The following is a 27,363-nucleotide window of genomic DNA, read 5'->3' as shown; positions in this document are numbered from 1 at the left end:
TTTGAATCTTCATTCTTTTTTCTGATCTTCGGTAATGGTTTGTCGATTTCATTTATTTTCAAAAAAAAAAAAACTAGTTTCATTGATTATTTTTCTAGTCTCTACTTCATTTATTTCTGCTCTAATCTTTGTTATTCCCTTTTGCCACCTTTGGGCTTAGTTTTTTCTTTTTCTAGTTCCTTAAAGTGTACTATTAGCTTATTTATTTGAGATCTTTCTTATTTTTTGATATAGCAGTTTATCAATATACATTTACCTCTCCAGACTGCTTCTGCTGTATCCCATAAGTTTTAGTATGTTGTGTTTCCATTTTCTTTTGTCTCAAGGTATTTTTTTATTTCCCTTTTGATTTCTTCCTTGACCCAGTGGGTATTCCGGCATGTGTTCAATTTCTACATATTTGTGAATTTTTGTCCTGTTATTTATTTCTAGTTTCATATCCTTGTGATTCAAAAAGATAGCTGATATGATTTCAATCTTCGGACTGTGGAAGTTCTTTACAGTGGCAAAGCATAGTGGATAAGAGAACTGACTTTCCCAGAAGGCTGCCTTGGGTTTGAATCCCATATTCACCACTTGCTGTGTCACTTTGTGAAAATTGCTGAACTTCTCTGTGTCTCATTTCTTCATCCCTTAAGTGAAGATGATAGTATTACTTATTTCATAGGATTGTTATAAAAATTAAATGAGTTAAGATGCTTAGACATCTCCAGATATGTAGTAAGTGCTACACAACCATTAGGTATTGGTAGAAAGTGTGTAGGGAAGTGGCCAAGTCCAGGCACTCTGAAGCACTATTTTGTATGCTCAATTCCTGACTCTGCTGTGTCTTTTCTGGATGATGCTGGAAAATTTTCAGCCTCTCTGTGCCTCAATTTCATTATAGATGAAAAAAATAGTACCCATTTGTAGTATTATTATAAGCACTGAATGAATTAGTATGAGCAAAGTGCTTAGAACAGTATCTGATAAATGGTAAGAGTTTTATAAAGGTTTATTTTGGACCCAAATCCTATTGTTTTTGAATTGATGATTGACCTGGAGTTTTCTACTTCACCCTGGGAGCTCTCCAGAAATTTTGATTCCCACAAACTATTGGGTTCTTCTGCTCTTGGCTGTGCTGCTTTGGATAACGTATCTCCACCATGGTTCTGAAAACAAGGCCCTGAGTTGTCTTGCTAATTCTGTAGTGTGAGCCCAACAAACAGAAGAGAAAGTAAGGTCCAGATAATATTAAAAATAATTATTTTGAATATCTATGACATAGAGATATTGAATACATACTAATATTCTTTATCTTATCAATTTTTATAACGTCCTTCATATCGACTTGATTGATTTTTCAGGAGACATTCTCGGTTCTGCCATGCAAAACTTACAGAATCTTCTTCACCTGCCTTTTGGTTGTGGAGAGCAGAATATGGCCCTATTCACTCCCAATATTTACATCTTGGACTATCTGAGTCAGACTCAACAACTGACCGAAGAGATCAAATCCAAGGCTATGGGATACCTGGCCACAGGTAAAGCATTTAGAAGCCTTATTTTGCTTATCTCAGTTAAATCCCTGAATCCCAGCTGTTTTGCTTGTTAAGTACGTGAATGTATTTGTCTGTATGTATACATCCACTTATAACTAACACAAATATTTGACTTATCTAACTTTTCTTCTCGATCATCCCTTTTAATTTGAAAAATAATATCTCTTCTTGTTTTAGGATATCAGAGGCAGCTGTCTTATAAACACTTCGATGGATCATATAGTACCTTTGGACATAAAGATCAACATGGACACACATGGTTTGAAGTTTTATTATTTATATCAGTTTAATTAGATGTTTCTAATTACTTCTAATCTACTTATTTTTTTCAAGTGATTTTTGAGAATTTTATAAAAGCTATGGATCTCCCTCCACAAACTATAAATATACAAACTTCCACACACATATGCACATTCTTCTAATAGGATTCTTGGGCTCTTGGGTTAAAGACTTACAGTATTTCTATCTTTTACTTACAAAAAAAATTATACATGATACATAAGCAAATTATTAGACAAAGTAACTCAATAGAGCAGGATAAAAGGTATGAAACTACATTTATTATACAAGCAAATTATTCCATTGAAACAATAATATCCCAACCTAAAGATAGTTTCAAGATTGTTTATGATAACTGATAGTGCCACTCAGAAATTGTTCTGTGTAGCTATGAATCCTCTTAATGAGACATTAAAAACCTATATTGGAGCAGAATCATAGTTGCTACAAATGGTGAAAAAAGCACTAAAACCAAAATAAATTAAGCAAAGATTGCATTATTATCGTAAGCCTAAAAGACAGGGTGATTAATGAGATGCAAGTTAAATTTTAAAATTTATTCCTTATATTATTAACTTTTATTTACAAATACATATTCACCCCTAGCTGCTATGTCCTGGGAACATCCTTGAGATACAAAAAGACAAATGCTAATTATAATAATCATTATTGTTTCTTTTCTAATTGAGGGTAGTAAATTTCCATAATAGTCCAGTGAGGCAGATAGCATCATAACACCCATTTTACAAATAAAGAAACAGAAACACAATGTATTCGTTTGCTAGGTACCATAAAAAAGTACTGCAGACTAGATGACTTAAACAACAGAAATTTGTCTTCTTATGATTCTGGAAGCTAGAAGTCCATGATTAAGGTGTTAATAAGGTTGACATTTTTTTGAGCCTGTCTTCTGGACTTGGACATGGCTGTCTTCTCCCTGTCTTCTCATGGTCTTATCTCTGTGCATATCTGTGTCCAAATTTCCTCTTCTTATGAGGACACCAGTCATATTGTCATACTGGATTAGAGTCTACTCAAATGGCGTCATTTTAACTTACCTCTTTGAAGACCCTATCTTTAAAAACAAGTCAAATTCTGCAGTACTGAGGTTTAGGGGCTCAACATATGAATTTGAATGAGGAGGCAACACAATTCTGCCCACAACCCACAGAGGTTAAATAATTTGTGCAAGTTCACATTGCCAATATTGTGGCCGAACTTGAATGTCTGTTCCAGAATGTGAACCTTCACTCACTACATAATTTTGCCTCTTGATAGTACATGACCCTTGACTCTGGGAAGTGTGGAGTATAGTGGGGAAAGGCAAGTAAGAAAAAAACATTAAAACACAACGTGATAAAAGCTGTAATAAAAATATGCACATAATCCTATGGAAGTATATAGGCACGGCAACTTTTCCAGCAATTGTGTGATGACATGTTTGGACTAAATGCAATGTATATTACACACATGGATGAATCCGACAGTGTTTACCTGTTAGGAATGCCAGTCTACAAGGGAGAAGTTAACTAAACATAAACTATAGCTCGTTTTGGATGAGCCATTTAAACCCTGCAGACCCCGGGTTATCATGAAATGATAATAAGGCACACATGCCTCATCTTGGCCTCTAAGATATTTTTCTAGTTACAACATTCTATAATTTCCCAATAAGCTCTCAGGTGTTAAGAGAGGACAAGTGCAGGAATTCTAGTTTTGCTTCAGGTAGAGATAAAAGAATCTGGGAAGACGTTATAGAGAAGGTGACTCTTCATTGAGGGCATGAATGATGAATTCAGAGAAGGAGGAAGAGAAAGGATTTAAGTCAAATGGATGGAGACTTAATTTAAGTTATTAATCAGCAATATATAAATTATTACCAAATCAGTAATATACAAATTAAACAAATCAGTAATATGCAAATTAATAAAAATATTACTCATATCTCAACAACTCATAAATAATCTCCATTAATGTTTTGGCAATATTTTCCTTCAATCTTTTTCTCCTATGCTTTATAAACATAATTGAGATTATCCTGTATGAGACTTTAGTCTTCCTTTCTTGAAACCTAACATTATTTATAATAACTTTGCTATGTCATTAGAATAATTTAAATTATCCCTTAAGCCAAAGGGATGGGTGGGTGGACACATTTGGCTAGAATTTGAGAAAGGAATTTTCAGGATGTGAAACTAAAAAATTTAATTGAAGCAAGTTACACTTTTTTTTTTTTTTTGAGATGGAATCTCGCTTTGTTGCCCAGGCTGGAGTACAGTGGTGTGATCTTGGCTCGCTGCAACCTCCGCCTCCCGGGTTCAAGTGATTCTCCTGCCTCAGCCTCCCAAGTAGCTGGGAGGCACCTCCAAGCACCTGTAGGTGCATGCCACCACGCCCGGCTAATTTTCGTATCTTTAGTAGAGAAGGGGTTTTACCATATTGGCCAGCCTGGTCTCGAACTCCTGACCTTGTGATCCACCTGCCTCAGCCTTGCAAAGTGCTGGGATTACAGGCGTGAGCCACCGTGCCTGGCCAGAAGCAAGTCACACATTTTAATGAGAATTCACCTGCCTCTCAATGGTTGTTATAATATGCACTGTATATCATTTTTTTCCAGGCTCACTGCATTTGTTTACAAGTCATTTGCACAGGCTAAACGTTACATTTATATCGATGACAAAGTTCAATCCCAAACTCTTATTTGGCTCTTAAATATTCAGAAACCAGATGGCTGCTTCCTAAATTTTGGCAAAGTCTTCAACAATGCTTTGAAGGTACTGATGAGATTCTACATTACAGTTTTCTATTCTTTCATCATAATTGTTTAGTGAATCCCAAAGTACTACTGAAGAAATTGGTAAAAATTGTTGAACTGGAATTTCTACTAGCATAAACTAATTATCTTGAAAGCCAATAAAATGTTTCTTTATAGCAAATGGAATATTTTCTTTCCTTCAGTCAGGTTAAAAACTCTAGAAGATTCTAACAGTAATTGTGGTGACTGGGGGCAGGGCGCAGTTGCAGGATTATTAGTAAAAATGTGAAAGAAGAAGTAACAGAACCTGGGTAATTCTTAATAGTTTAGTGCTTTATCATTTAAGAAATTCTTTATTAATATTGTTTTATTATTAGAATTCAATTTGTTTTGCTCTTATTTGCTAATGTCCCTGAGATAAGTGTTCATAATGAATATGCCTTTTATTTCTAAGTTTTTTAAAATTTATGTTTTCTTCATAATTATTATAGTAGTATTTATTTATTGAAAGTAGCTCAGAGATTTCTTATAAGGAATTAACCAAAATATTTTTCATATGTCAACAACTCAGAAATAATCACCATTAATGTTTTGGCAATATTTTCCTTTAGTCTTTTTACCTGTGCTTTATAAACATAATTGAGATTATCCTGCATGAGTTTTTAGTCTTCCCTTCTTGAAGCCTAACATTATTTATAATAACTCTGCCATGTCATTAGAATAACTTAAAAACATAAAATTAATAGCTCTCTATACATCATCATATGAATAAACCAAAACTTGTTTATTACTCTTTCTTGAGGTTTCAGTAATGCTTAATAAACTCAAAATAATGTTTTGTTAATATTCTTGTATGTAAATAGGCCCCTAGCTCATTATTGACTTAGGATAGCTCTCTAAAAGTGTAATTTTTTTAAGGTTCTGAAAAAATGTTACCAGACTGATTTTTAGTAAAATTGTGCCAATTTTGATTCTTTTTACATATAGAGTATCTAACTCATAGCACTACGGCTAACTCTGAGTAATATAAGTATGAAAACAAAAATCTTTGAAAATATAAAAGAAAAAAGATGGTGCTTAATGTCTATTTTTGTTTACAGGTCAATTGGTTCAAAAGTAAAATACATTTCATATGATTATTTTTGGTTTAATTTTTCTCCTTTGCAATTGCCCTTTAATCTTTGGAGCTAGTTTGATTTTCTTTATAACTAATGTTATTGACCTGCTAGAATTTATTCAGTATGTTGTGTAATTTATATATAATTTACTTCTATATTCCAAATAGTTCACCACTTATCATGACACCTCTTGTTATTTAATGCTTTCTATTTCTACTGATTTTCGTGGCTAACTTTGTTACATTGTTTTCTATACTTGATATTATTTCTTTCTGCTCTACCTGCTCTATTGATAAATCTACTGATTATACTACTATAAAATATTTCTATTTTATACTATATGCTTAATCATCATAATATCACAGCATGCATTTTTTTCATGATACTTTTTATATTATTTCTAGGGTAAATATGAGGGTGAGAACTGAATTAGAACTTTGCAGAACATTCTCTTCCTCCTTTGATTCTAAATGCATTCTGAGACCCATAAGTTATTTTGATAAGTGATGTTCCTATTTCTGTAAAATTTTGAGGGTTTTGTTCTCTATTTCCTAATTTTTATAAACAGTATCTTTTGAGGATATGAAAAACTTCACCTCCCAAAAATATAGGAAAAAACAACCAATCTGAGTTTTCAAATATATTTGATTTAGAAATACCCTTCCTCTAAATTCCATGAGACTGACATGTTACCCCTACATTTCATTCAGGGAAAAGAAGATGATGAAATCTCTCTAACTGCATATGTTATTAGTGCCCTGCTCGAAGCTGGCCACCCAGTCTCGGTATGTAGCCCACTGGTGATATCACTAACTTGATTCTTATGAACTTAGAACATTTTATGCCAACAATATAGTAATAGGAACTAACACTATATGTTTGTAGCTACCACATATGCTGAATAATACGGGATCAATATCCTTCTGAATAGTCAAATTACACTGTGCAGATGGAACTATGTAGAAATTAAAATGAATGTGTTGCATTTGCCCTTTGAACATTTCAGCACAGACAAGATTCATTCCTAATTTTTTTCCAGCAATGATCATATCTACATCTGTGTTTTTGTGTGCACATTTGATTTTTTCTTTATTTTATTCTTTGCAGTTTATGGTTATTCAAAAGGGTCTCCAGTGCATAGAGACAATATCTAGAGAGAGAGCTATGACTACTTATGAGCAGGCTCTCCTAGCCTACACTTACAGTTTAGTAGGCTATGAAGACAAAAGGGAATTCTTCTTCAATGAGCTGAGCAAAAAAGCAAAAAGAGCAGGTGAGTGTTTTTTACTTTTCCTGGAGTAATATGCTGGATAAGTAGAATGATTGGCAGTGGGATAATTATCATCCCCTGATGTTTCTTTATTACCAGTTGTAAGGTTTGCACTCCCTCAAATACTGCCCATTTGACCACACATGGGTATATGCCGTGCTTTGACACAGACACTGTTGAATTCCTTTCACTTTTTGGTCAGGTGGCTCCGTGTACTGGGAACTGGAAGAGTGGTTTTCTAAGGAAGAATCATCATCTTTCTACTACCCTCAGGCTTCCTCCGCAGATATAGAGATGACCTGTTATGGGCTGTTGGCTCTTCTTTCCAAGCCACGGCTGACTTCAGAAGAACTGTCCTATGCATCTCAGATTGTACATTGGGTGGCAAAGCAGCAAAACTCCCGTGGAGGTTTCTCCTCCACAAAGGTAACTCTATATCTTTGTAAAATTTCTAAGTATAAGAAAATTGAGCACCTGCTTTGCATTGGTGGTATTGGTCTTTAAATTTACATAGTACATTTATGCAATTAAATGTAATTGTTGTCACTATTAAACTTGCTATCATTTTTCAATTTGCTGTCTTTTAGGTTTTTTACAGATGTAGCATTTTATCTAGTAATAATCTCTAAATACTTACTCAAATATACTTTAATTTTTAAAATAAAAACTGAAATACTAAGTTTAAAATAAAAACTTAAGTACTACTAAATGTTCTATATAAAATTAGCTATGATTTGATCAGAAAAGGTGTTATCAATTTGCATTATCATCAGCAGTGTGTACCTTTCATTATATAATTTCAAAATCATTTCTCTTGATCTGATACAATAAAAGTAGTAATTCATTCTGTATAAAAATAAATCTCCCTGGTTTCTACTTAGATAGAATATGCTTTCATTTTTTTAATGTTCTCTTTTATTTCATGTATTATAAATTTCCTGGTCATATCATTTGCACATTTCCTAATAGGGATATTAATCTTTTCCTTGATTATATGTAAAACTTCTGAATATAGTAAAGATATTAACCTTACTAGTGCGGGTAACATCCTTGTCAACTTTTTATTTTTCTTCCAATTTTTATCATGCTTTAAATGTACACATTCTTTTCTTTTCATTTTCACTTAATGTAATTATTCTACTGAAGATTCTCAATTTAAAACTAAGAGTAGTACTCAACACAAAAAAGCATATAAATATATAACCAGACTTTTCTGTACTATGAATTAATTCATTTGCATTTCAATTACTAATTCATTTTATAGGATGTATTTTGATTTTATAGGATGTAATTTTATGGGATGTAATTTTATAGGATGTATTTTGATAGATTTACAGTACAGACCTAACTTTAAATGGTCAGCCCGTTGTCTCAATGTCATTTATGTAATAATTAATTGTCCCAATGATTTGAAATGCTACTGTTATTGAAATATAAAGTCATATATATTTTGTCATCTTTTTAGTCTTTTTGTTTTTTCCATTGACATTTTGGCCTTGTTGTATGTTTTAATATTTGGTAAACCAAAGCCTGATTTGGTAGGCATTTAAAAAAAATTTTTCTTGGCATTTCCTTACATTTTTATTCTATTAAGTGATGTTTTGTTTGTGTTAAAGAATTGGACGGAAATGTTGCCACAAACCCCATTTATTTTTTTAAATTATACAGCACCCAAGACAGTATAGTTCACAGAACAAAGCAAAATGCATGGAAAAAATGTAATAGCATTTTAAATTATTTTTAAATGAATCACAGCTGTATTTGACTGATTGCTAAATCCCATGGTATGCCTTAATACAATTTGCCATTCTTATTTTAGGATACCATTGTGGCTCTCCAAGCTCTGACTCTATTCCAGAGGCTCACTTTCTCTAAGAATAGACAAAATTCAGTGCAGATTTTCTCTGACCAAGGATTCAATACAGCCTTCCAAGTGAATGATAAGAATCATTTGCTGCTACAACAAATTCCATTGCCAACAACTAAGGGAAAGTATATGGTGGAAGTGAATGGCAATGGCTGTGTTTATGTGCAGGTAATTTTGGGCTTTTTCACCCCCAACTTATCAAAACTTACAATCTTAAGTGAAATTAGAAAGAATCGTATAACGATTAACTAGATTCAATAGTTTGTTCACATTTGGTCATTTTTGCTTCACCTTGTTTTGCTGAATTTTAAAGTAAATTAGAGTTGTCATGCCACCCCTAAATATGTTATGTATGGATCTCCAAAAAATAAGGATATCCAATTATGTAACTGCAATGTCATTATCAGAGCAAACACAAATTAACAATAGCTTGGCCAGGTGCAGTGGCTCACATCTGTAATCCCAGCACTTTGGGAGGCCGAGGTGGGTGGATCACTTGAAGTCAGGAGTTCGAGACCAGCCTGGACAACATGGTGAAACCCATCTCAACTAAAAATACAAAAGTTAGCTGGGTGTGGTTGTGCGTGCCTGTAATCCCAGCTACTCAGGAGGCTGAGGCAGGAGAATTGCTTGAACCCGGGACACAGAGGTTGCAATGGGCCGAGATCATGTCACTGGACTCTAGTCTGGGCGACAGAGTGAGACTCCATCTCAAAAAATTAAATAAATAAATAAATAAATAACAATAGTTTGTATTATGACATAATTTAATTATCAAACCTCTATCCCCAAATATACTTTATGGTTGTTTTTCAAACCAGGATTCAAAGACCATACTTTGCAGCTATTTGTTATGCCTCTCAAGTCTCTTTTAACCTAACAGATCTATCAATTTTTTTATATTTTTTGTGACATTAATTTTTTGAAGAGATCAGGCCAGTTGTGGTGTAGAATCTCCCTAATTCTGAATTTATCAGATTGTTTTCTTTTGCTGTCATTTAATTTGTTGTCTCATTCTGTGTCTTCTGTAACTAAAAGTTAGATCTATATTTATATTGTATCACATCCAGAGGCACATCATTATTAGTGATGTTAAGTTTGATCACTGGATTAAAGATGATGATAGCCATACTTCCCCATTAATTTGCTGCTTTTTTCTTCTTTACACCAACAATTAACATTCAAAATATTACATTGGGATCATGCAAATGTTGAGTTCATCATCAATTTTTATCTAAAAGTCTTAACATGCATTGATGATCTTTGCCTAATCAACCATTTCATTAAGAACTACAAAGTGGTGATTTTCTAATTCTGTCACACCTTCTACCTTTATTAGCTGGCATTGCCATACTGTATAGTCCAATATACCAGAGTATACTCAATATATCAAATGTTTCTGGACAGTTGCAGTAGTTCCCCTCTTTGACTATTATATATGTCATTGAAATTAATAATGTGTATATATGACTTTGTACTTGGACAGGTATATCTTCTGGAAATATTTCTTGAAGTGGGATTATTAGGTCAGGTTAAGTCTTTAACCAAGCCTATTACCAAGTCATATTATTTTGGATTTAGATTCTACAATTTCTCTTTCAATTTATTCATTGTATTCATGGTATTTACCTTGATTCCTGAAGTTCTGACATTATAGTAATTTTATCAGTTGCTTAAGGCTGAAATCAGATGATTTTCATTATTATCCAAAACACAGCATAGATATATTCTAACTCTGCTACTCCGTAGCTGTATGAGTTTGGACAAGTTACTCATCTCTCTGTCCCCCATTTCCCTCATCTATAAAATGGAGGTTAAAAATAGCATCTACCTCAAGGGGTTGTTGGAAACATTAAAGGAGTTATTATATAAAAAAGCATTTAAAAGTGAGTACAGAGTATATGTTCAATAAATGTTAACTAAAGTTACTAGTGTTACTAGTATATTGTATATAATTGTATAGAAAAAAAGAAGCAGAGAGGTAAAAATTAACTTTTAAGTTGAAGTGTTAATGTGGAAGTAATAAATTTAAAATTAATCCTTTAGTTAATAAATAACATATTCTATATTTCTCCAAGTCAACTCTGAGGTACAACATCCTGCTCCCTAAGAAGTCATCTGGATTTTCCCTTTCTGTGAATACAGCCAATGCTTTCTGCAGAGGATTATTTGATGCAAAATTTGACCTTGTTGTTTCAGCCAGGTAAGAACTCTTTTTTTGGTAAATATAGATATCGCTCTACCTCTCATTCAGGTAGCCTAGTGTCTTTCTCTGCCTCCAAGTGAAACCACATTCCAATTATTGTGTGTGAAAGATTGGCCTGTCTTGATCCTCTTGGAAAATATATTTCATCTTGTTTAAATTGCCTAAATTTTATAAGATTATGGTAGCTGCAAAAATAAATCTGGCTTAGAAAAAATATGGAATAGAAGGAAGAGAAGGAAATTGTAAGGGAAAAAATTTCTATAAATTCCTCCTCAAGAGATACATTTTCTTAGTTTCTAGTTTGTAAATCAACACATTGCATACTCTTACTTTTGAAACATAAAATTCTAACACAAGGTTATCAGACCTAGGTTCAATTCTCTGGGTCCACTTAGGAATGAATTAAGATGCATGTTGTGTCATTTCGGAGCACCACTAACTTCAGTTTATTATTAAATTATTCCAATCTCAGAACGATAAAGTCTATAAAGGCTATGATAAAATAAATTTTTTTGCATGAAAATACATTTTATTTTTTGTTTTTCTAAATATTTTTGTTTTCCTAAATAATGATCAAAGTTTATCTGAATTTTAAATTTTGTACTTTTTTAAAAAAAAGTTATCATGGAAAGCGCAACTCTTCCAACATGGCAATCATAGATGTGAAGATGCTTTCAGGATTTGTACCCGATACATCATCAGTTAAGAAGGTAAAGATTTAAATGTTGTTAACTGAAATAACTTCAGAATAGATATAATGTGTTGAGCCCTGTGCTATACTATACATTGGCCACAAGTTTATTTAAAAAAGGAATACATTTTCTATTCTTAAGGAGTAAAATTTGAATGTTATGTGTATCTGAAAGTAAAACATTGAGGTTCTCAAATTAATTTATATTCTTATATTGTCAAAACAGTGAATCATTAAAAAACAGCTAGATGAGTTAGTGTTTAGTTATTATTATATTCATTCTATTATTCTAGTTATTTAAAATTAGGAACTAATATACAGATAGAGGTCTCAAAAATGTTGAATGAATAAATGTCAAAGATAAATATTTGTTGTTGAAGCTTTATAGAAACATTGTAAGTATTTAAAAGATGCAGGAAAACCTCCAAGTTGAAATCAAATATGGATAACTAGATATTTTTAATCCTAGTTCCCTGAATTTTCAGCACACTTTTTTTCCTTATTTTTAGCTTCAGGAAGATGGCAAAGTACAACGAGTAGAAATCAAAACCACCCATGTCTTTTTCTACCTGGAGAATGTGAGTTTACTGTCATAACTTGGTTTGTGTGTTGATGTATATGCTTGAGGCACAATGTGGTTTTACTTTTGTCTTTGTTTTTTATGTTTAAAAAAGTTTTCCTAAGGGCATAAGTATCAAAATAGTATTGCTGAAGTAATTCTGAATATTTGAAATGGAGAGAAGTTGAGGGAATACATCTCAATATGCATAACAGTATTAATTTATTCTCAGGTTACTCAAAAAGAAATTCAATTCTCATTCTCCATCAAACAAGATGCATTTGTATCCAACATCAAGCCAGCATCTGTTCAGCTCTATGATTATTATGAAACTGGTAAGAACTGTATTTAGTAACTGCGGTTTTTGTCATTAAGTAATTGCGGTTTTTGCCATTACGTTCAAGGCGAAAACCACAATTACTTTTGCACCAACCTAAATAGTTAAACCAATTTTCATTTTCTCAACTGGTGTTATAGTTCCTATTTTTGAAATCTTCTTCCCTTATTTGGTGTTTTGTAACTTTTCATACCACCTAATAAAAAAAGCATCAGAATTTCAAGAGCAAAATTTGAGGGTTTTTTTCTACCTAAATGGACAAAACTGGCCTGATTTTTCTTAACCAGTCTTCTCACTAGAATGTTCATTTAAATTATTGGAAAATAAATGTGAAGTAGGATATCTAGCTGAATATAGATTCAGGCAAAAGTTTATGGCTATGAAGATTGGCATAGTTTATGCATTAGTGTGAATTACAGGATACAGAAATTATGTGTTTATTATGTGAATAGAGAAGGAGACATATACTATTAGAGATGATAAAGATATGCTCACAAAAATATTCTTAGAAAACATATTTTTAAAGCCACAACCATTTATTATTTCTCACAATTCTATGGATCAGCCAAGCTGATTGGTTTAGCGTGACTGGTTTGGGCTGATTCAGCTCTTCCGTCTTTGAATTGCACCTGTAATTCACCTGGTGAGTTGGCCAGCTGGATGTTCTAGGCGGCCTCATTCGTATGTCTAGCATTGGCCTGGCTCTTGATTGGAGGCTGGCTGACTGCCAGCTGAATCAGCTTATTCTTGCCTCTCATCATTCAACAGGCTAGTCTGGGCATGTATTTATCTAGTTAGCTACCACCTATCTATCCATATATTGTTTAGCACAGTGAAATTTTTAAATAAAAAAATTTATAATCAGAGCTACTTGGTCAGGTAACTTTGGGTTTCTGGATTTTGTTGTTTTTTTTTTTTCAACCAAGTTCTCATGGTGTTATTATTGTTTAAACCAAGGCTCAGGAAAGGTAAATTCTTACTGACAACACCAAACAAGTAAGTAGCAGAATAAGATCTCTAAATGAGGTATTCTGTTTTGAAATTGAAGCTTATCTGAACACTGTGCTTTTCTTAGATAAAAATTATGTCTATGAATACATTAAAATATAGGTCTAATAACTTTACCAATTAAAAAATTAACATGACAAGTTAATTATTTTCAAGTCAGATTACCTCAGCCAATAAATGACTCACAGACTTTTTGAGAAAACGAAAACCTGTTTTATGCAGGCTAGCTTGATAAATATTTCAGCCAAAAAAGGGAGTGAATCGATAGTGATACAATCTATTAAGTGTAAATCAACAGTGGTTTACAAACTTTGAGCACCTCTGCATTTGGTAAGTACATCTTTACTTCTTTACAAAAACCTGGATGGTTGAACTAAGTCTTCACTGTCCCTCCAGCTCTTGTGATAATGTAGACACTTTATTCTAGAAGAGAAAGCCCTAACCTCTGTTAGGTTTTAATATGTATCATACAAAACATCATACCTGAAACACTTAGAAATGATCATATGGGTATGTATGCAATGTGATGTAAATCAGAAGAATAAAGTACAGTATATTTGGAAGTTGCTAAGCAAAGAAACTGTTATAGTAGCATAGACTTAGGGGAATTTATTTCTAAACAGGTAAGAAATAAAGATGCTTTCTTCTTGAACAATGTTATAAAACTTTCTAATAACAATTACTATCTTTCAGATGAATTTGCACTTGCAGAATACAGCACACCATGTGGTCAGATGTCTTTTGAAACCTCCTCATTCCAGGATAAGGAAAATTAGATGGAAAAGAAGATACTTTGTAACTGAGATATCTATCAAGTTTGTTCCTGGAAGCATTAAGCCTGCACTTCCCAAAAGCTTCAACCAGCAGAGACCAGGGCCAGTAAACAAATGCTCCCGCCTCTGCCTTTGGTCAAGAATTGCGGGAGGCCTTCCAGATGCTTCTCATGAAGTCCCCTTGAAATCCATCTCCCAGGTTTTCAGGAAGCAGCTTCCACAACAAATCCTTAAATTAGCTTTTGTCCTTTTTTGTCACAGTCTCCCTGCTCTCTCACTCCTGTTTCCTGGGATCCCCAATGAAATGAATTATCTGCATCCAAGCCCTTACCTCAAATTCTACTTTCAGGGCAACCCAAGCAGAGAAAGCCTACCCCATCTATCACTGAATAACTATAGAAAATACTTTGTTAGATAACGAGTATTCTAATGTGTTGATATTTTAGTTCTGGTGTGTGTTTCTGAATAATTTCTCTGGGAAATGTGGAAAAGTAAGACTTCATGTTATTTAAACGTAAATATGTTTATTTTCCTTGGCAACTATTGTTGAGTAAAACCTGACCAGAATCCATGTTTTTTTTTTTAAAAAAAAAAAGAACCTATGTATTTTTAACTTTCATTTTAAAACTGAATTTTCTTTCTCCAGATAAGCTTAGGATGAAACAAATACCCCCCATCTCCTCCCTGACACAATCACTTAGAGTATCATTTCTGAAGATATATTTGTAAAACTTTCTTGGCTATAAAATATTATATACTTGATTTAATTATAAGATCAAATATTCATTAGTACGTTATTATTAAACACATATATTTTAGAAAATTATTTTTATACATGTACCTAAAGTGTTTACTTATATGTAACTGTTAAGATAAAAGAATAAATTTATGTTGTTTTGAGCCACAAATTATGAGATAATTTGTTACTGCAGCAATAGAAAACTAATGCACTATCTCGTAAATATCTCAAACATAACGAACTTCAACATTTCAAATGTCATTTGTCATTTCTAACTGCTCCCCAATGTAATCAATCTCACTTTATACCTGGTCACTCAGTCATCTCAGTAATAATTCACATCTACCCAGATCCTATAGTGCAGGTGCAAGATCTGTGTCTTTTGCTTATTTCTCCCTGGCTAACAGACTTTACATCCATCAGTAATACCTGTCATTTATACCTCCAAAATCTATGTTATAAAAGAGAGCTTTAAAAAATTTTTTTCATTTGCTTAGATCTCTTCTTCAGTAGCTTTCCATTGTACATCAGAGAGCAATGAAGGTTTTACCATAGTGTACAAGGTATTAAATGAAAATGCCCCTGCTTATGTGTCAAATATTATTTTATCCCACTTTCCTACTTTAATCACAGTGACTTCTTTCAGTTCTGGCTGTATTCAAGTATCAAACCATACAATATCTAGAAAAGGCAAAACTATGGAGACAGTAAAAAGATCAATGATCAATGGTTGCCAGGGAGGGAAAGATAATTAGGTGAAACACAGAAGGTTTTTACGACAGTGAAAATATGCTGCATGACACTATATATAATGTATGTTGGATACATGTCATTATACATTTGCCAAAACTCATAGAATGTACAACACCAAGAGTGAACCCTAATGTGAACTATGGTCTTCAGTGATAATGATGTATTAAATAACTTCATCAATTGTTCACAAATGGATCACTCTGGTGCAGAATATTGATAGTGGGGGAACCTGTCCATATGGGAACAGAGGGTGCACATGAGAACTCTCCCACTTTCTGCTCAATTTTTCTATGAAACTAAAACTACTCTGAAAAATAAAGTATATTAAAAAAGATATTAAGAGTATCTTCATTATTGCTGCAATAATGACTATTTTAAAACCCAACTCCAAACTCAGTGGCTTCCAACAAGAAATATTTATTTCTCCCTCTCATTGATCTATGGATCAGATGTGGCTACGTTGGGCTTATTTGGGCTTGGCTAACCTGGTGCCCAGAATGATGATTGGTTTTAAGTCTGATCCATGTGCCTGTCGTCCCATGACAAGTAACTACTACAAAGGCCCTGAGTAAAGAGCCTGGACTTGTTCTGTGTAAGAGGTGGGTAGATATGTCGGTCATTGAGTAGCAGGCATGCATATCATAGAGGAATGCTCATTAAATAAATAAATAAATCTTAAACAATTTTTGTTGTTGTTATGAAGCGTGCCTATAGCTCCCAAATTCAATTTCTAAAAATTGTGCCCTCCCAAACATTTATTCTTTGGTCAGCTTTTTAATGTATTTTTTTTCCTTAATCCTCATTGGCATCACCACTGACCTTTCCATGATTTTTCAATAAAATAAAAGAAGGGATGATTCCAAAGAGTAAACCATGTTATAGAAAAATTTACTACAAAAAATGTGATTGAATATATTTCCAAGCATTGATAGGCTATTTTATCCTGTCTGGTATAGCTGTTGAGAGCTATACCATTGGCAATCTCCATTTGTCAAATATACAGAAAAGCATCCATTACTGCAGGGTGTAAGGACAAATAAAAATTTTAAATATTTTAATTTTCTCTGTTGAAAATAAAGGAAGAGACCAATCCTCCCTCCTGTTTTTTAGTTTCCTTAGAAAACTTGTTACTTTAAGTCTTTTCTCCTCTTTGAAATGTATCCAAACCTTTCTGAACACTGGGTAGGATTCGTCAGCATTATGAAGAATGTGGGAGCCATTTCTTTGAAACATCAACATCAAAGGAGATAGCACCCCTATCTGCAATTTCTGCAGGAGGGTAGGAGGCCAGCTTTGATGGGCACCTTGCTCCAAGTTAAACTACCTCTTATCATGAAGAGGAGCTTGTTTTTTTATTTAGTTAATCCCATTAACTAACACACATGGTCACTCCCATGACCAAGTGAATCTAGGATGAATTATGTGTGATAAATGGTGCAGTCAAGTGCCCTTACTTGAAGGCTAGTTAGTGCTTAGGAACATGTATGTAATGGGCTGCATCAGCTCAGCAATACAAAAGGCCGAGGTTCCTTTCTGTCTGTGAACTCTTACCAGATTGACTGTGATGCCTTTGCAAACTCTTACCAGATTGACTGTGATGCCTTTGCAAACTCTTACCAGATTGACTGTGATGCACGTCACATTCTGGCTTAATGATTATTCGATAATAAGTGTTTTCCTTCTCCATTACTTTTATGGAGAGGACTTCTGGGTTAGGAGATTTTACTTTCATTATATTTCCCCAACAAAGGACACCTGTAGAAATGAAGATGTCACACTTAACTTTTCAAGGTTACCTTTGGGTGTAAAAGACAAAAAAAAATGGAAAAAATAAGCCAACTAGCGAAAAGTAATTGAACAAATGGAGGAATTTGCCTCAGACTAAAATAGAAATAAAGCATATATTGGTGCAAAAGTCCAAAAATAAAGAGAAGCACATTTCAAACTCCTATTTTTTTAATTGAACATAGATAAGAAAATTAAACATAAAATTAAAGAAATACAATTTAAATGAGTAAGAATTCCTGAAACAAAATTCCATTGTTTTCTTCTTCTTCTTGGAAAATTCTTCTTATTCTTGGAAAATTCTTCCTACCATAATTTCTCTTCCCAATTATATTCTTACTAATAGTTTTAATTTTATCAACACATGTTTTGATTCTGAAGATTTAGAAAAGATCTAAACTAGTTTTAAAGGAAAAGCTAAAATTTTTTCAAAAATAAAGACCCATTAAGATTGTGACTGAATAAACTACATATTTTAGTCTCAGTCCAGATCTGATCAAGTAAAAACTTGACCTTCTGGGAGGCAGCTTAGAGCCACAAAGAGGCACACAGAGATACATTTTTAAGCGCTGATCATTTCCAATAAGCAGGGTTACACTATTTTGCTCAAATCTCATAATAATGATTTTTTTAATTTCCAAAAACATTTCATTGAATTTTCCTTTGAACATGCCCTTCAGGAAGTACATTTCTCATATAGATATGCTTTTCTCAGCACTGTCCCATTTGTTTTCATGAACATTTACCATTAACTTTTTCAACATGCTTCTATCCTGTTTAGAAAAAAATAGGAAATCATTATCTAAAGAAAAAGGAGGGGAAAGATAAGGATGAGCTTGTCTCTTTTTTATTTTAAGAGCTTTCTACTTCTATTTCACTCTGAGACCCAAACATTTTATGCCATTTTCTCTGTCTCTTGGTTTGTATGCGACAATCTCTCTCTCTCTCTCTCAAACTCTCCCCACTAGGTTCTCCGTGCCACCCCCTGTGCCATAACTTTAATCCATGAAGCAGGAGTATCGCTGCATGTTGAATAAGAGGAATACTTTTTGGTGAAATATGCTTTCCTAAAAAGTTCCAGTTTTCAGTAAATTTTTCTATATCATCAGGTAAACCTGCCATTTGCGATGAATTTCTCAAAAAGTTTTTACAAAACTATAAAATAGAAGAAGACATGAAAATGCTATTGGAAATGCTGGCAAACGGTGAAAAAAATGGGAGGAAAAAATGATATGCCGCAGTCCACTTCACCAGGTTAGTCTTTCTCTAAAAGAGATTTTACAAAACAACTGGGATGGAGAAAAGGGGTAGAGATGGGATATGAGTGACACATTTTATTCTTGATTTCCTGTACTTGCTATTTTTGGTTCCTAGCCTCTATCAACTGAATTTTTTATGCATATATCCCCTTTTTTATGTGTATATTCCTATATACATGAGACACTGGGGCCTGTGCTAATCTCAAATATCACTAATACTGAGTCAGGAAAAACAGACACCTGCCATTGTCCCCACCAGGGTTGATTTGTTTGAAGGACCAAATTTAAAGCCAGGTAATCAGGAGGTGGAAAAGAATTCCTTGGTTTCTGAGAGCGACCAGGATGGAGTGTGTGAGTTGAGAACAGAGAGGATACTAAGGAAAACTTGCCATGGTGCTAGAAAAGAAGTAAGGCAACAGCAACTGGTGAGTCAGAGTCATCTCCCAAAATGGGACCTACCTGTATGACAGCAGAGAGGCTTCCTTGAAACAACTGCTCCCAAGTTGGTAACATTAGGAAGTAAAAGCTAGTGGTTCCACATACTTGAAATTTCCCTAAATTCTAATCTGGAGAGTACACAAACAAGAAAATTTTACAGTAATATAAAATGGACAATGAAGTCATACAATTTTGGAATTTAATTAACATTAAATTAAATATAATTGAATGATGCATGTTATTTATATTTTAAGGTAATCTTGAAGAAAAGATTTCTCAAAATGTTGCATGAAGTAATGGAAGACGTGAAGAGCTGTGTGAGTACTATTTTTTCACAATTTGGCTCCATAATCGCTGAATAACTCTTTTTCCAATACCTTTATTTATTTCTTTGTAATGCTTATTTGGCTTAACAAGGAGCTGTGGCCCGCGGTTCGCATTGGCAGTGAAACCTGTAAGCCCATAGGCTTCACCCTATCCAGGTTTGTTTCCTTTAAGAAAGCGCATAGGGCCGGGCGCGGTGGCTCACGCTTGTAATTCCAGCACTTTGGGAGGCCGAGGCGGGCGGATCATGAGGTCAGGAGACGGAGACCACGGTGAAACCCCGTCTCTACTTAAAAAAAAAAAAAAAATACAAAAAATTAGCCGGGCGTGGTGGCGGGCGCCTGTAGTCCCAGCTACTCGGAGAGGCTGAGGCAGGAGAATGGCGCGAACCCGGGAGGCGGCGCTTTCAGTGAGCCGAGACTGCGCCACTGAACTCCAGCCTGGGCGACAGACTCCGTCTCAAAAAAAAAAAAAGAAAGTGCATAGGGCGAGAACCCTGCTCTGAGGGGTGGGGTCACTGGCTCGCTCGCTCTCCGAGGTTTCATGGGTCCTCTCTGCAGGCCACTGGCCCTCTGAGGAGCCTTTCCTGAGAAGGCAGGCCTGGGTCCACAGCCATGGCACTCCATTGCCTGGGAAGGCGCCGCGCAACTCGCATTAGTAAAGATGGCCTCCAAGGGGATGGCCACAAGGTGGAGGCCTGGGGCAGGGTGGCCCCCCCGTCTCCAGGGGCAGATCCTCTGGCTTCCTCCTTCCATTCCTGTGTGCTGAGTTAGTACCCACCCAGGAACCTGCTGTTACCCCCTCCCTCCCCACTTGAAAAAAAAAGAAAAAGAAAAAAAAGAGAAAAGAAGAAAAAGAAAAGAAAACACACCGTTCAGGTAAAAACAGCCTTTTCAGAACAGCCTAGCAAAGGTCTCCCAGAATGACATTCTGATCTCTGTCAGGTAACATGGGCACAGTAAGATGGCGCCGGTTCCGGGTTCTTCACCCCCGGTTCCCGGTTCTCCACCCCGGGAGCCCGCCAAGAGAAGGCCAATCAGGGAAGAACACCTCCTGCCTTTTACTCAAACCCCACCCCTAAGCCAATCACCGATGCCCACGTAGCCCCACTGAGTATAAAAGCCCAGCACCTCAGCAGCTCGCCCCCTCCTCTTTCCTTTTTCTCCTCCGTGTGGTGTTGCCTTGGTCCCTCCAATAAAATCTCTTGACCGCGACCGGCGTGTCTGGTTTGAGCCCGATCAGGTCCGACTCTTTCAATCTCTCCAGGTCAGGCAGCACCTGGGACACGTGGTCAGGATGGATGAGGCTAAGTTGTCTCAGACCTTCTCAGATCAGGACAGCCCTCAGGTCAGGGCCCCTTAAGGTTTTCTGCTTTGTTAGTCACATTGCCTCCCGACTTTCATCCCAGGCACATGCTACTAGCCCTCATTCTGCTGTGTCTAAGCCTTATAAACCAAAAATAAAATTCTAAGCCCTCCTTCCCCAACACCACCACCAGCAGCCATCTGCAGGGACCCCTACTGTCAGCCAACGGCATTCCAAGTTTAATCTGAAAAACTAGTTCAGCCTGTGATGGGAAGGGGGATCAGACATGCCTCATTATTCTCTCCTCCCTTTTGGAAATCAGGCACAGCTGACCAGCATTAACGTTAAAACAGATCGTAAGGCTGACAAAACAGACTCTTTGTAGCAATAAGATACCAAATCTTAGTATAGCATCAAATGGCAGATAGAAGGCCCTGAAAGAAATTGAAGTAGTTTACCCTAAATTATGTTTCTTTGCTGTGTCTTGAAACAGTCCTGCAAAGCTGTCTCTTGGAGGAGAAATCTACATTCTGAAGAAAATCCACTTCCTTTTCTGGGCCTTTTTCCTGATCCAGGAGAGTGTCGGCTCTGGTAAGAAACATTTACGATCTATTCTTCCTGAAGCCTGCTACCTGGAGGCTTCCTCTGCATAATGGAAACCCTGGTCTCCATAACACCTTATTTTAAACCCAGACGTTCCTTCTATTAATTCTAGATCTTTAGAAAATGTCTTTCTCAATCAATTGCGAATCAAAAAAATCATTGAATCTACCTATGACCTGGAAGCATTCTCTGCAGCCCTCACTTCGAGTTGTCCTGCCTGTCCTAACTGAACCAATGTGCATTTCCCTTGTATTGATTTATGTCTTATGTCTCCCTAAACTGTATAAAACCAAGCTGTAGTCCAGCTACCTTGGGCACATGTTCTCAGGACCTCCTGAGGGCTGTGTTACAGGTGTTTGGTCACTCATGTTTGGCTCAGAATAAATATTTTCAAATATTTTACAGAGTTTGCAGCCTCTGTCTCTCCGGTTCAATCAGTTCTCCTGCCTCAGCGTCCCAAGCAGCTGGGATTACAGGCACGTGCCACCACACCCAGCTAATTTTTGTATTTTTAGTAGAGACAGGGTTTCGCCATGTTGACCAGGATGGTTTTGAACTCCTGACCTCAAGTGATCTGCCTGCCTCAGTCTTCCAAAGTGCTGGGATTACAGACGTGAGCCACAACGTCTGGCCAGAGTTTGGTTCCTTTTGTCAAAAGGTGTACAAATATCTCTTCAAGACCTTGCTTCCAATTCTTTTGGGTATATGCCCAGAAGTAAAATTGCTGGATCATAGGAAAATTCTATTTTTAAGGGTTTTTTAAAATTATTTTTTGTTTTAGACGGAGTCCCCCTCTGTCTCCCAGGCTGGAGTGCAATGGCGCAATCTTGGCTCACTGCAACCTCCACCTCTCGGGTTCAAGCGATTTTCCTGCCTCAGCCTCCCGAGTAGCTGGGACTACAGGCTGCCACCACGCCCAGCTAATTTTTGTATTTTTAGTAGAGATGGGGTTTCACCATATTGGCCAGGCTGGTCTTGAACTCCTGTCCTTGTGATCCACCCACCTCGGCCTCCCAAAGTGCTGGGATTACAGGCATGAGCCACTGTGCCCAGCCTCTATTTTTAAGTTTTTGAGAAGTTGTCGTATTGTTTTCCACAGTGGTTGCACCAACAGTGCATTCTCTCTCACCAACAGTGCACCAGAGTTCCAAATTCTGCACAGCCTCACCAGCACACTTATTTTGGGGGGTTTTGTTTGTTTGTTTAATAGTAGTCATATTAATGGATGTGAGGTGGTATCTCAGTGTGGTTTTGATTTGCATTTTCCTAATTAGTAATGTTAATTAAGCATCTTTTATGAACCTGTTGGCCACTTGTATGTCATATTTAGAGAAATGTTTATTCAAATTATTTACTCTCAAATTATTTAGAGAAATGTTTATTCAAATTATTGGGTTGTTCATTTTTGTTGTGGATTTTGCTTTTTGGTTTAATTTGCTTTTTTATTTATTTTAGCTTTCATATCTAATATTTTTTTTTTTTTTTTTTTTTTTTGAGACGGAGTCTCGCTCTGTCGCCCAGGCTGGAGTGCAGTGGCGCAATCTCAGCTCACTGCAAGCTCCGCCTCCCGGGTTCACGCCATTCTCCTGTCTCAGCCTCTCCGAGTAGCTGGGACTACAGGCGCCCGCCACCACGCCCGGCTAATTTTTTGTATTTTTAGTAGAGACGGGGTTTCATCGTGGTCTCGATCTCCTGACCTCGTGATCCGCCCGCCTCGGCCTCCCAAAGTGCTGGGATTACAAGCGTGAGCCACCGCGCCCGGCCCTAATATTTTTAATTCCTTAAAATTAATAATAAATTTTATTTTCTGATGAGTACATTTATGATTACAAATTTTCTTTGGAGTATAGCTTTTTCTCCTCTCTGTAGACTTTAGTATAAAATGTTAGTCATTTTTATTGCATTTAAAATATATTAAAACTCAGTTTTGATAATTGTTCTTCCAATTCTTCCAAGGATTATCTATCAATGTGTTTCACAGTCTCTATAGCAAGTCATTGTTTGCTTTCTTGCCTGCTTTTTGTTTGCTTGTTTCTGAATTAGGGAATACAATTCTTTGATCATTTTCTTCTATTATGTTGATTATAAGAAGAGAATGTCGACAGTAAAATCAATACTTTATAAAACGTGTTAAAGTTTTATTTGTGGCCATATACATAATTATTTTTGGTAAATATAGACTTTTTATTCAAGTAATATGAGAGTATGTGAACATCTTTTAAATCAAGTGTCCTGCTCATATTTTGACTTTTTAAAAGTGCTTTCTCAATGCTATAATTTAACACTCAATATCATCTTGTATGTCATTGATATCATACTTCCTAATTTGTTTGTGTACATTTTCCAGGTCTCTTTTTACCTTTGCTCATCCCTATATTTTTGACCTTCTTGAATTTATCTTGTTTTAAAAGTGTTTTTAGCCCAACCTGATTGTCTAGATTTTAATAAGAAAATTCTATGTTGTATAATAACTGATATAGTTGATATTATTCTTGGTTTACTTCATGTAAATTATTTATTTACTTTGCTGTAGAAGCATTACAGTATGGTAGTAAAAGTGCAGATCCTGGAACCATGTAACCTTGGCGAAAATTTCAGTTACTACTTATAAGCTGGGCACATTTTTTAACATCTTTTGCTTCAGTTTTCTCATCTGTAAAATGTGTAGTACCACCCTTGTGAAGTTTTAGTAAGAATTAAATGAATTAACATAGTAAAATAACGTATACCTTTTGGCTATCCTTGTTATTTACTATGGCTTTCTTTTCCATATTTTGCTAACTTGATCAATACCTCCTATTTTTTTCTTTTTCCAATTAGGAGCCTATAATATTTTGAAATATATGTTTGCTCCTCAACCCTGTTTCCAAGCATACAATTCCTAAAATCTTTAGAATCTACAAAGTGATGCCTTTGTGTGTGCTAGTGAGTTGACTGGTGGCTGGCAGCTCCTAGTTAGCTTCAGGGCTGGTCACCAGAAAGACCAAAGTGAGATTAGAGGCTTGGGACTTTCGGCCCCTCCACACTGCAGAGGGTTGAAGGTTAGGCTGATCACCAATGGCCAATGATTTAATCAATCATTTCTACATAATGGAGCTTCCATAAAAACCCAACAGAGTGGCACTGGGAGGGCTTCCAGATAGCTGAACACTGTCTCTCAAGCTGGCTCACCCGGAGAGGGTATGGAAGCTCTGTGCCCCTTCCCCATACCTTGCCCTATGCATCTTTTCATCTGTATCTTTTGTAATATTCTTTAAGGTACCTTTAATATATCTTGACATGTTTTCCTGAGGTTTTTTTTTTTTTTTTTTTTTTTTTTTGAGACGGAGTCTCACTCTGTCACCCAGGCTGGAATGCAGTGGCGCAATCTCGGCTCACTGCAAGCTCCACCTCCCGGGTTCACGCCATTCTCCTGCCTCAGCCTCTCCGAGTAGCTGGGACTACAGGCGCCCGCCACCACGCCCGGCTAATTTTTTGTATTTTTAGTAGAGACGGGGTTTCACCGTGGTCTCGATCTCCTGACCTCGTGATCCGCCCGCCTCGGCCTCCCAAAGTGCTGGGATTACAAGCGTGAGCCACCGCGCCCGGCTGTTTTCCTGAGTTTTATGAGCCACTAGACGTGTTTTCCTGAGTTTTATGAGCCACTCTAGCAAATTAATTGGACCCAAGGAGGGGGTCATGGGAATCTGCAGTATATAGCCAGTAGGTCAGAAGCACAGGCCACAACCTGGGGCTTATGATTGGCATAGAAAGGAGGCAGTCTTATGGGACTGAGCCCTCACTGTGTGGGTCTCATGCTTTCTCCAGGTAGACAGTGATGGAATTGAATTGAACTGGAGGAAACCTAGCTGGTGTCCACTGCATAATTGATTGCTTGCTTGGTGTGTGAGGAATCTCCCCCACTCCCACCTCCTCACACACACATTTGATCACAGAAGTCTATGTGTTTTGTGGGGTGAGAGCAGAAGAAAAATGGTTGTGTTTCTTCTGCTCAGAAAATCCTACTGTGTTTTGTTTTCTAATAATTGTTATGTTGGTTTTCACAGAGTTCAGAAGAATTTATTTAAAACAAAAACTAAAGTTAACCACATCTCAACATACCATTTCCCATTGCTTCCTACCCCATCTCATCAAATACACGTTTTAAATATTTATATTTACTCACTCTGCTCTGCTTCCCAGACATACACCATGTACTAAGATATAAACTTTGGAATACTTTTTCTACCTCTTTCCATCAACCAATATGTAGACTTTGCTTATGGTTATAAGCCAATATAATAATTTTCCTTACTGTATATTTCTTATATTTTAAGAATTCTTAGTTATAACTTATATTGCACATCAACAAACTTGTTACACTATTTAAATTTAAATATATGTATTTCATATATGCATACATACTTAAAATTTGAAGACATATATGTTCACTACCCATCCTGTTTTACCCTATTTCTTCTATCTAGAGGTTTTTGTTATGGCTTATTTATAATTTGGCTAGAGTCCTTTTTTTTTTTTTTCTCGAGATGGAGTCTTGCTCTGTTGCCCAGACTGGAGTGCAGTGGCGCAATCTCGGCTCACTGCAAGCTCCACCTCTTGGGTTCATGCCATTCTCCTGCCTCGGCCTCCCGAGTAGCTGGGATTACAGGTGCCCACCACCATGCCTGGCTAATTTTTTGTATTTTTAGTAGAGACGGGGTTTCACTGGGTTAGCCAGGATGGTCTCAATCTCCTGACCTCATGATCCGCCTGCGTCGGCCTCCCAAAATGCTGGGATTACAGGCATAAGCCACTGTGCCTGGCTAGAGTCCTTCTAAAGAATTTTTATCAAGCAGTATTAATTCGTGTGTTCATACAGCAATAATTTCCCAAGTTAAGAAATTTGGAAGGTTCCACCAAAGTCCATGGAACATTCTTACATAAGGTAGTTATTTAATGTCAATATGCACTGTAACAAATCAAATGAGATGCAGGTAAGCATTGGAATAAGAGAGCACTCCCATGTGGAAGTTTCCCTGGGTCTTTTATTCACCCATTAACCATTTTCAGTCTCCAGATGGAACCACCAATATCTGTTCAAGGAATCTTAGCTTTGTAATATCTCAAAGCATAAATTCCCAGAGATATTTTCATGCTCCTCTGGCCACACAATCAAGCCATAACCAGGATAGAAAGGTGTAGAAAAAGGTCAAGAGATAAATGTTTAAAAAATCTAAATGCAACAGATGAAGGATAAACAGACACGAAATCTGACAGAAGGGATAATGTACTAGTCCATTCTTGCACTGCTATAAAGAAATACCTGAGACTGGGTAATGTATAAAGAAAAGAGATTTAATTGACCCATGGTTCTGCAGACTGTACAGGAAGCATGGGAGCATCTGCTTCTGGGGAGGGGAAGCCTCAGGAACTTTTACTCATGGTGGAAGTCAGAGCAGGATCAGGCGTCTTACATGGCAAGAGTTGGACCAAGAGAGGAAGGAGGAGGTGCTAAACAATTTTAAACAACCAGATGTCATGAGAACTCACTCACTGTACAGTGCCATGGGGGGATGGTGCTAAATCATTAATGAGAACTCTGCCCCAAGATTCAATCACCTCCCACCAAGCCCCTTCTCCAACATCAGGGATTACAATTCGACATGAGATTTGGATGGCGACATGGGTCCAAACCATATCAGATAATACTGTGAAAAGTACACTTCTATGGGAGATATCTCCTGTTTGGAGTATGTTCAAATTAATATCCAATG

At 36.1% G+C, this 27,363-nt stretch overlaps 3 protein-coding genes and 1 long non-coding RNA gene across 4 annotated transcripts in view; 3 read left to right on the top strand and 1 right to left on the bottom strand.

Moving 5' to 3' along the window:
- The window catches only part of LOC116472180 (ovostatin-like), a 73,892-nt gene extending 66,792 nt beyond the window's left edge, over positions 1-7,100 (top strand). The window contains exons 24-29 of the mRNA XM_058442089.1: positions 1,347-1,523; positions 1,719-1,800; positions 4,438-4,594; positions 6,404-6,478; positions 6,801-6,966; positions 7,063-7,100. Of these exons, the coding sequence (XP_058298072.1) occupies positions 1,347-1,523; positions 1,719-1,800; positions 4,438-4,594; positions 6,404-6,478; positions 6,801-6,966; positions 7,063-7,100 (695 nt within the window). The remainder of the gene's footprint in view (positions 1-1,346; positions 1,524-1,718; positions 1,801-4,437; positions 4,595-6,403; positions 6,479-6,800; positions 6,967-7,062) is intronic.
- An 87-nt stretch (positions 7,101-7,187) lies between these two features.
- LOC116472223 (ovostatin-like) lies at positions 7,188-16,180 on the top strand. The gene is made up of 7 exons (XM_032159009.2): positions 7,188-7,389; positions 8,783-8,998; positions 10,909-11,033; positions 11,656-11,746; positions 12,237-12,305; positions 12,519-12,621; positions 14,325-16,180. The coding sequence occupies exons 1-7, from the start codon at positions 7,258-7,260 to the stop codon at positions 14,405-14,407; spliced, it is 819 nt and encodes a 272-aa protein (XP_032014900.1). The 5' UTR covers positions 7,188-7,257; the 3' UTR covers positions 14,408-16,180.
- Positions 16,181-18,311: 2,131 nt separating this feature from the next.
- Positions 18,312-20,660, bottom strand: LOC131384007 (uncharacterized). Its single transcript, XR_009214458.1, has 3 exons — positions 20,574-20,660; positions 19,400-19,506; positions 18,312-18,454 (listed from the first exon to the last, which is right to left on the bottom strand). It is a non-coding gene; the product is annotated as an uncharacterized LOC131384007 (long non-coding RNA).
- Positions 20,661-20,863: 203 nt separating this feature from the next.
- Positions 20,864-27,363, top strand: part of LOC131383979 (alpha-1-macroglobulin-like) — a 30,682-nt gene continuing 24,182 nt past the window's right edge. Inside the window, exons 1-2 of the mRNA XM_058442088.1 lie at positions 20,864-20,968; positions 21,501-21,598. The gene's annotated coding sequence lies outside the window, so the exon portion shown is untranslated. The remainder of the gene's footprint in view (positions 20,969-21,500; positions 21,599-27,363) is intronic.

This window comes from Hylobates moloch, unplaced genomic scaffold, assembly GCF_009828535.3.
Source record: "Hylobates moloch isolate HMO894 unplaced genomic scaffold, HMol_V3 SCAFFOLD_8, whole genome shotgun sequence".
Lineage (NCBI taxonomy): Eukaryota > Metazoa > Chordata > Mammalia > Primates > Hylobatidae > Hylobates > Hylobates moloch.
Note: the sequence above shows the minus strand (reverse complement) of the source record. Positions and strands in the feature narration are given on the sequence as shown.